Source organism: Medicago sativa, chromosome 6, assembly GCF_051527215.1.
Source record: "Medicago sativa cultivar Bolivia chromosome 6, Bolivia_mono, whole genome shotgun sequence".
Classification (NCBI taxonomy): domain Eukaryota; kingdom Viridiplantae; phylum Streptophyta; class Magnoliopsida; order Fabales; family Fabaceae; genus Medicago; species Medicago sativa.
Window position 1 is genome coordinate 44,412,067 of NC_140754.1, and position 10,931 is coordinate 44,422,997.

A 10,931-nucleotide genomic window follows, 5' to 3' on the forward strand; every position below is an offset into this window, starting at 1 on the left:
AGATGATTTTCTTCCAGTAAATTTTTTTGACCCTCTCAGCCGTTATCTTGGCGACTGCTTCTGCTTCAACCCACTTAGTAAAGTAATCGACTCCAACTATGAGAAACTTCAGTTGTCCTGGGGCGAGAGGAAAAGGTCCTACAATGTCAACTGCCCATTTATGGAAGGGCCAAGGAGAGTATACTGAAGTAAGTTCTACTGCCGGGGCGTGCTTTTTGTCGGAAAACCTTTGACACTTATCACATTTTTTGACGAAGTCTGAACTATCTTGGAGCATGGTGTGCCAGTAATATCCTGCGCGGAGGAGTTTTGCAGCCAGAGCTCGCCCTCCTATGTGGCTGCCGCACACGCCTTCGTGAACCTCAAGGAGCACCAGGTGGGTCTCGTTCTCCGCTAGACAACGTAACAGGGGGCTTGTTCGGCCTCGTTTGTAGAGTTTGCCCGAGATGATAACGAACTTCGAAGCTCTCTTTCTGACTATCTGCTCTTCATCTTTGCTCTTGGGCGTAAAGGAACCGGTTAGATACCTAAGTAGTGGCTCCATCCATCCAGCATTTTCTTCGGCGATGTGGTGAACTGTTTCAATGTTGATGTTGGGCACTGAGATTACCTCTTGGATGACGGTCCTGTTGTTGCCTGGTCGTTTGGTGCTGGCAAGTTTCGCCAGTATGTCTGCTCTGGAGTTCTGTTCCCGTGGCACGTATACCGCCTCAAAAAACGCGAACCTTTTGGCGAGGGCTTGTACCTTTCCCAGATATCTGACGAGTTGAGCGTCCTTCGTCTGGTACTCGCACGTAATCTGGCTCGTTACGAGCTGAGAATCGCTTTTTGCTCGTAGGTTTTCAGCTCCAATTTCCTGTGCCAACGTCATGCCGGCGATTAGTGCCTCGTATTCTGCCTGATTGTTGCTTGCTTTGAACTCAAATATGAGGGATTGTTCTATGATGATATCGTCGGGACCTTCTAGGATGACGCCCGCGCTGCTTCCCTTCAAGTTGGAGGAGCCGTCAACGGATAACAGCCACACAAAAGGGACCTCTTCTTGGGACAGGGAGGCGAGTTCTACCACGAAATCTGCTAGGACCTGGGACTTGATGCTTCCCCTTGGTACGAACTGGATGTCGTACTCTGAAAGTTCTACGAACCAGGCGACCATCCTTCCCGCCAGGTCTGGCTTTCTAAGGACTTGTCTGATGGGATAGTCTGTCTTCACGACGATTCTGTGGCTTTGTAAATACGGACGTAGTTTTCTTGCTGTTACGACTACGGCCAGAGCCAGACGTTCTATTTTCTGGTAGCGTAGCTCGGCGCCTTTGAACACTCTGCTGACAAAGTAAATCGGCCATTCTCCTTCTTCTGAGTCTTCAACCAATACTGTGCTCATAGCATTTGCAGAGATCGCCATGTATAGAAGAAGGATGGAGTCTGGGTTTGGTCGTCGAAGGATTGGCGGGCTAGATAAGAACTTTTTCACCTGCTGAAAGGCGTCTTCACACTCTGGTGTCCATTCGAATTTTACTTTCTTTCTAATGGAAGCAAAAAAGGAGAAAGCTCTGTCACCGGCGCAGGATAAGAAACGGGATAGGGCGGCTAGGCTTCCCGTCAACTGTTGTACTTCTTTTATGTTGGAGGGGCTTCTCATGTTGATGATCGCCTGACACTTATCTGGATTCGCTTCGATACCTCGCCTAGTTAAGAGGAAACCTAGGAATTTCCCAGCTTGCACTCCGAAAGAACATTTTGTTGGGTTCAACCGAATTCTGTACCTTCTTACTTGTCCTAAGATTTCCTCCAAATCTTCTGTGAGATTACGTCCTTCCCTAGTTTTTGCTACCAAATCATCGATGTAAACTTCCAGGTTCCGTCCTATCTGGTGCGCGAAGGCGGTGTCCATGGATCTTTGGAAAGTGGCTCCAGCGTTTTTCAGACCAAAAGATATGACTTCGTAGTGGTAATTCTTGGTATTGGTCATGAAGGCTGTTTTGGGGGCGTCTAAAGGGTCCATTCGTATTTGGTTGTAACCAGAGTAGGCGTCCATGAAGCTCAGGGTTTTGTACCCTGAGGCGCTGTCAATCAAATGGTCGATATTCGGGAGTGGGTAAGGATCCTTTGGGCATGCCAAGTTTAGGTCTGTATAGTCTACGCACATCCTCCATTTCCCGTTTGCTTTCTTCACGAGGACAGTATTGGCCAGCCATGTTGGGTATTTTATTTCGCTGATGAAGCGGGCGTCGATTAACCGTTTAACCTCGTTGTCTACGGCTCTCCTTCTTTCCTCGCCCATCTTCCTCGTCGTCTACTGGCTTCACTCCAGGCTTGATTGATAAGTGGTGGCAGGCGATATCGGGGTCCATTCCCGGCATTTCGGATGGGTGCCAGGCAAAAAGATCCAGATTTCTCTGAAGCAAACTGACGAGGGCGACTTCCTCCTCCTGGCTTAGAGACGTGCCGATCCTAGTTGTTTGATGTGCTTCTAGACCAATGGACACTTCCTTCAAGTCTTCGATGGGCTCGAGGCGTTCTTGCTGGAAGTCTCCTCTAGGATTGAGGTCTATCATGTTGACCTCGTGAGTTTCTTCGTTACTGGACTTCTTCCTTGCTTTCTGCAGTCTTAGGCTGTTGTGATAGCATTCACTGGCGGTTTTCTGATCACCTCGGATGGTCCCAATCTTTCTGTTATCTAGGGGATACTTCATGACTAAGAACTTAGTAGATAGGAAACCTCCCAAAAGGTTGAAGGCGGGGCGACCAATGATAATGTTGTAAGAGTTGGGCGAGTTTACGACGAGGTACCTTACTCGGATGGTTTTCGCATGAGGGCCGCTTCCGAACATTGTTTTAAGTGTGATGTAACCTCTTACGTGCACCTGTTCTCCCGTAAACCTAGCCAGGGTCCCCTTGAAAGGTTGTAGCTGTTCTGGGTCCAATCCCATCCGATCGAAAGTATCATAGTATAAAATGTCCGCCGAACTTCCTGGGTCGATCAAAACCCTCTTCACGTCCCACTTGAATATTTGCAGGGTAATAACCATGGGGTCGTCGTCATGGGGTATGACGTCCCGAAAATCTTTGGTAGTGAAAGAGATATCAGGTTCACGCCCGGAGGCTGGCGTTTCATATTCCTGGCACAACATTACCTGCCTGACGTATTTCTTTCGTGATGAACTGGATTCTCCACCCCCGGCGAAACCGCCTGAGATGGTGTTGAGAGTGTGTCTCTTTTCTTCGTTTCCTTCACCTTTCTTACCTTCCATCTTCTGTCTGTCATCGCCCCTCCTGCTCTGGGCGTATTCTCTCAGTTGTCCATTCTGTATCAGTTTTTCTATTTCCTGTCGCAGGTGTATGCATGAATCAGTATCATGACCTCGTATTCGATGATACTTGCACCATTTGTTTTTGTCTTTCCCCATGATCTCGTATCGAGGTGAAGGCGGATCTGGGATTAACTTGGCTTCGTAGACTTCTTTCAGAATGCGTTCTGGTTTCGTGTTAAGGGGAGTGAATTCATCCAGTCGTGAGTATGGCCTATAATTTGTTCTTCGGTAGGGAGCTCGATCTCTATTCGCCGGTGGTTGGTAAGGTCGTCTTTCCGTACTAGACGTCCGTTCCTTGGCGTCTCTTGCTCTCTTCTCAGCGTTGCTTTCTTCTCCCTTTATGTAACAATCCGCCCTGGCGATTATCTCATCCATGGAATCGACGGGTTTCTGAGCAAGTGACTCGTTGAACTGTCCCGCCTTCAAACCGTTCTGGAAGGCGCCTACAAATACTTCTTGGTTGGGGTTGATGACTTTTATGGTTGTATCATTGAATCTTGCCAAGTAGTCTCGCAAGGATTCATTAGGTCCCTGGCGGACATTGAAGAGGCTGGTTGCGGGGACCTTGCGATGGCGGCTGGCGGAGAATTGCTGGATGAGCTTCCTTGTCGTGTCCTGATAGCTGACGATAGAAAAACGCGGGAGATTCATATACCACCGTAGGGCTGCACTTGATAAATTGCCCGCCAATAGTTTGCATTTGAGGGAATCTGGGGCTCCGACTACGGACATACGAGTGTTGAAGGCCGTAATATGCTCCATAGGGTCACTCTTCCCGTTGAAGACGGAGAGATGAGGCGGTTTGAAGTTCTCAGGAACTGGCGCTCCCCAGATCTCGGCGGATAGTGGTTGCGGTTCTGGATCGTCCATCTCGCCGTGATTCGATTCCTCCTTTTCTTCCTGCTGTTTCTGCTGCATGGTTTCCATCGAGGCTTGCAGGGCATCGTTGTGCTCCTTCAGTTGAGCGAGTTGGGTTCGCATAGATTCTAGTTCTTCTTGCGTTGCCATGATGGGAGGCTTTTCTCTAGATCGTACGTGAGGTGCGATCTAGGTTGGTGAAAGAGGGTAGGGTTTTCAAATCGCAAAAGGTTTTTACGGTTTGGATGCTTTTTGGTTTCAAAGTCTTGGAATCGCGATTTGTGATCCAGAGAGATCGTGGTCAAGGTTAGTTTTACCTCTTCCCACAGACGGCGCCAACTGTACTTGCAAAAAGTACGGTAAGGATTCTAGGGTTGTGAATCGTATATTAGGGTTTAGACTGAGGATTAGATGCCCCGGGAATGCTCCCAAGAGTGGTATTTATAGCCTGTCGTGGGCTTGGGCTTTGGTTACTTGGTTTCCAAGTAACAGGGGTATTTACGTATTTATGTGAGTTTCAGGCGGTTTCTAGAAGGCCAACAGGTCGACGCCTTTAGCAGAGCACGCCAGGGCCTGTGGGGTCCTTCTGGAGAGCGCCCATGCCCTTCTAGAGGTCTTTCGCCCTTTAAGGAGGTCTTGGAGTCCTTCTGGAGGTCCTCTAAGACCCTAGGGATATCATGACGGTCCACCTTGATAAAGCTTTCATGGAAGCTGTCTCAAGCAACGATAAAGAAAGAGAGGATACGATGATCTAAAACACACAACAAAGGTTAACGGCAGATGATTTGGTTCTTCCTCAACCGGTACCTTTATGCCTCAAGTTCTCTTCAGATGGGGAGAAGAGAGAGTTTGCCGTGTACGGTATATTGGGGACCATAGCCTATTTTATATTGGATGACCATTAGGGTTTCCCATTATTCCGTTAATGGGCCATCCAGACATCCACTCATATTGACTCCATATCCATTAATTAATTAATGAATATTCTAAATAGAAATCTAATAGTCTTATTACTTAATTTGATCACTAATCAACTAAGGCTCACAATTGATAAATAGCTAATATAATTATTATTACGATATTTGCCCACATAATGATATTGGAATATAATAAAATAATAAACTATTCCAACAATGTCCCACTTGGGCTACATATCTTAATAATTATATCAGAATTCTTTAGGCGCGCGTCTGAATGCTATTTATCTTTAGATTTCAACTTTACAATCTGGTCCACCTCATACATTAATAATGGGACCACCGCGGCTGTCGTCACTGACGTATAACGTGACGGAACCCCGGCGACCACCATATCAATGCACTTGATGACATAGATCGATATGGATGAGTGACATGGAAATTTCATGCAATGTGATCTCTAAATCATGTCTATTTCCAACTGATCCAACTGAAAACTTTAGTGAGATCAAAACTGAAGTTTGCAAATTCAATATTTGCACAAATGATACAGAAATAGATATAACAATAATAACCTCATGGACTTTATTTCTGCAGAAAATCAAAACAAAAAGTCTGTATCAATACCAAAACAAAAGTATAGAACATAAAATAAAAGAGACTCCCACTAATCCAAGACATCCTTAATGACAACAACCATATGAAAGACCTTAGGTGTCAAGTCTGTGATTAGTGGTATAGCTAGCATAAAGTTTGTCTCTACATGTTCTATCATTTAACAACAATAATTTATAAGGTAATGAACCTTATATATTTTGTTGTTAAATAACTATACGACTGGATTATGTCACTATATAACTTGAATGGTCTTTCAATACTTTTAACTATATGCAACCAAGTGACATAAATATTTATAGTCATTTATTGAGTTAGGATGTGTATTATCTACTTACATCCAAAACCCAAAGTCTGACACATAAATGATCTCCAAATTGTCAGATCTCTAATATGAGCATAAACTCTCTTGTTCTCTTTAATAATCCTTATGGTTGCTTTTTCAACAATTCAAACTTTGAACTGCTCAAATATCTGCCAAACAATCTTATTATATACACTATTTCCAAATGTGTATAATAAAATCACACATAAAAATCCTATAGGCAAAGTGTAGGAAAATACTTAAATTTCTGAATTGATAAATTTCCTAATGGGCAATATTTGAGACTGAAAAGTCTCTCTTGGTGATTAAGGTCATCCAAAAAATTATGTCATTTCATTTTCAACTTTATTGATATAACCCTTTTGTGATATCCAAATAATACCTTGAGAAGAATCTCTAAGTATTGAAATGCCTAATACAAAAGAGGTGTCCCCAGGATCTTTCATCACTAACTTTTGTTAAAGATTTCCTTGGTTTCACATAACAAACATATATCGTGGTTGACTAAATAAAATAAAATTGACATATTAGACTAAAAATATAAATTTACTCCCACTGAGCTTACTAAATCCACAATTCTCCATAATATTATCTCAAAACCAAATGAGACAATTACTTAATGAGAATTTACGGTAACACTAAAGAGACAAATTTCTTAACTTATAAGTGGATTTCATGACTTTGCAAACCATTTACTTTGCATCAATTGACACAAAAGTTTTATTTAACTGCACCATATTGTATTATTAATGTCACCATTAAGAAACACTATATTGAAATGCATCTTATGCAACTCCAAAATTATAATAAGCAAACTAGTATCAAGACTGTCCTAATAGAGTCTTTCAATTAAACTAAATAGAATTTCTCTTTTCAGTCAATTCTTAATGACACTAGAATCCCTAGTTCTTGAGGGTGTTGAGTTTGATCTATATGAAATAATTTCCTAACTTGATTGAGAGGAAGCACAATAATGTCCTCACGAGGATCCAAATATACTATAATAATAGTAACTATATGAATTAGTTTAGAACTAATTCTTCCTCATTCAATTTTGTTCTAAAACCATATCTCTCCCCCAAACTCAATATCCTCAAGAAAGCTTAACAATTTATGTCTCAAAAAATTTCCTAATTTGTGGGACGAAAAACTTATAGTATTCAAAACCTTAAACAATATAGAATGTCACAAGTCATAACTGAATTGACTCTAATAATTGAACTTAAAAGACACATTGAATCATCATTTGAAAAAAGAACTCAAAATATCTTGACTTATTCAAACAGAAAAAAAAGAAAAAAAAAATTCAAACGATGATTCACCAAATTGTCTTTTAAATACAAAAAAAAAGGTAGCAACGGCAATCTAAAATTGGTTCAAAAAATGAATAAAGCAATCTTTGTCGACTTTGTCCATTCTAAATTGATATATCTTTCAACATCATTGGACATAAGTCAGTCAAGACTACCTTTCTTTACTTGCCCTTATCTTTTGAGGTATTTTCCGAATGAACACTATTTTATTTTCTCTTGCTTCAACTTTCCCTTATTTGCACACTTTATAAATTGATCATTTAAATGATCATTTCTAACCGTAACAATTATAAACTTAATTGTGCAAAGAGAATACTAAATACTGGATTCTCGAACAAGTCATATGATAGTCGAAATTACTGAACTTTCTAACAAGTCATATGATAGTCGAAATCATAGTGTCTTAGCAAGAATAAATATATACATAATGTGCTTCTAACATTTTCTTTGCCTAACAATCTTAATGAATACTCACTCTCCAATGAGAGCTTGTCTTTCTCTATATTGCTTTAAAAGCACCTTAGTTTAAGCAAAGAAAATATGACAAAAATTTTGTCATCTTAAATAACATCTCTAATACATATGATATTTTGGCTTTATGATCTCACGTGACCTAAGAGATTTGGTGTATACTCACTTGTCAAACTTGATTCTCACATTAGGTGCTGAATTTGTGAGAGAATGTGAGTTTCACCACCCTTATCTAAGGTCTAGATCCAAGAACAATATTAATATTATTCTTTAATTCCTAAAAGAACTTTTAAGAGTTAAAATTTAACTCAAATTAATAGATACATAAACTATATTAGTTTAAAGAGAACAAGAGTAGTAAAAGCACTCACCAAAATACCTAGTGCACTATCAATATCAAGTCTTTAAACAATAATATCAATTGCTAGTGGTATTTTACAACAATGATCAAACAATGACAATTTACTTTGACAAAGAATAAATTCTTATAATTATCATATGTTTATCATAATATATGTGAATGTAAACTCTTAAATATTTAAATAAGTTTACACTAACACAACATCATCACACATGTCAGTAAAATATTAAAGAAACGTGCTTCTTTATTTGTAAATAAAAGACCTTAACAAGATACCAAGCGCACCATTAAAACACAATCTTTGGATTGCTAAGAATTAACTGCAAGCGGTACTCTCAATGCAATGATCAAACATTGGTGATAAGTCCTGTCAAATAATAGTCACCTTTGGGCATCCTATTACCCACATGGATAATTACGTTATAATCACCACCTATTTACTCTCGCAAGTGCACAATTATCCGGCCAAGTTGCGCCTTCCTTGGGGCCGAACAACAACTCGCATGAATAATTTTACACTACATCTTTTGTAAGCTTAATTGAAATCAATTTACACAACAGAGGTTACTTGGGCAACATTATTGTTTCAATTGACTCAACTAATTTTACTAGACAATTTTAATATATATATTAAATGGGGTGATAAATCCTGTCAAATAATAGTCACCTTCGGGTATCCTATTATTCACATGGAAAATTACTTTAAAATCACCATACATTTACTATCATATGTATGTAACTATTCGGTCAAGTTGTCCCTTCCTTGGGGCTGACGACAACTCACATGGATAATTTCATACGCCTTTTGTAAGTTCAGTTGAATCAAATCTACGCAACATAGGTTACTTCGGCAACATGTTGTTTCAACCAAAACAACCGCAATTACTAGACATTTAACAGTAAATTAAATGGGAATGGTCTTAAATTTACAAGGCACTACTGACGTAATGTAGGCCAAATTATTTCTTTATGTTGCTAAGTAATCATGAGGTCACTCGACAACCCTTAAGTGTTAAGACAAATTCACGAATTTGAAAGAAGATGCAAGTCACAAATCACACCAATGTGTGTATGACAATACATTTACATATATTGCATAAAAACAACAACAAACATAGCATGAAATATATTCAAATTGCATGATAAGACAAATATTATTGTAGAAAACTTAATAACAATAAACCCAAGCATCACAATCATGCTATAAACCAAATATTCAATTTTAAGTCAAAAGAAAATTGAATCTTATATGCCAAAAATATTCATGCCACAATTGATTCACTTACACTTAATGATTCTTCAAATAAAGGAACAAATAATTCTAGAACCAATTTATTTCCAAAATAAAGAAAACAAATTTTTATATGCTTAAAAAAAAAATTAATAAACAAACAGCTCTAGACTCCATATTTCCCAAAATTAGAAGAATCAAATCTTTAAATCATGCACTACAAAATTCTTTCATAATATTTTGAGATGTGTTGTGAAACACTATTCAAAAGAGACAACAAATTTTATAAATAATATATAATAACCAAATATATATTAACGCTTTGTTTATCTATTTTTCAAAATAAACTTTATGTACAAATTTCGTGAATCAATATATAATTTCAAATAGAAATTAAGCTGCAAGACATGATAACAATATTTAAAAATTATATTAAAACAAATTTTCAAAACAAATCAAACTCAAATACTTATTTGTTAACAAAATATTTGTATTTGCTATAATAAAGACCGAATAGATATAACAATACAACAAACTTTACAAATAAGTTAAACTGAGATTTGATTTCAAATTAAGGAACCGAAAATAATTTGAATCATATTTACAATTATCCATATGGTTATCATATACATATGTAAAACTTCAATTTTACAAGTTTCATTATCAGATATTGATTAAAACCAAATAATTGAAATTCAAGTAACCTGCTGAAGCTCAGGACTTTCAAAAGATTTTGACTGAATTGAACGATAAATAAATACAAAATTATTGTCTTTTGCATCGTAAGAGATTGAGATGATAGCATGATAACCATAAAAAACAAAAGTTTACACTGACTGTATGTGCAAAAAACCAAAGCACACGATTTTCAACAAGTATATAGCGCAACATCCAAAGGTCAATTATAAAGCTAACCAATCAATATACACACACATAAACAATCAAGCAGAAGAAAATAAAAAATTCGTAACAAATAGGACCGGAAAGAAGCTAAGATCACGACTATAATTCCTTCATGGCAAGCAGATGTTCCAGAAACACATAATAAAAAATAAAAGAAGGGTATGTCATGTATACATAAAATAAATTTGTATATATAACATCTGTTGGAACACTAGTTAATTCTAGTGAAGAAAATTGGAAAGAAAAACACTATGAAAAAACTAGTGTGTGGGTGTGACTTAAAAATGTCCCACATTGAACGGTCACCCCAACTAGTAAGTGTTTATATATGGGAAAAGTGACCTCCAAGGGTGTGCCCTTGGGGTACCCAATTTTGTGAACGGGTGAACGCTTAAAAAAAATTAATATATATTTTTTTGTCACTTGAAAATGTTAAATTAATTAATTAATTAATTTAATCATTATCTGTAAGCGCTACGCGTAACAAATAAATTTGTTACGACCCGACCCGATCCAAAAGCATATCCAGAAACTTCCGGATATATCCAATTAAGAAACAAAACGTGTTTGCTTAAGGATTAAGCAGACTTAATCCCCAAGTCACTCGTTTTTTGTTACAAACT

The 10,931-nt window shown here is 38.3% G+C and overlaps 1 protein-coding gene across 1 annotated transcript; it reads right to left on the reverse strand.

Moving 5' to 3' along the window:
• Positions 1–2,243: 2,243 nt before the first annotated feature.
• Positions 2,244–4,322, reverse strand: LOC146915393 (uncharacterized). The gene has a single exon (XM_085721343.1). It carries the CDS (start codon positions 4,320–4,322, stop codon positions 2,244–2,246), a length of 2,079 nt encoding a protein of 692 aa, XP_085577469.1.
• Positions 4,323–10,931: the final 6,609 nt, after the last annotated feature.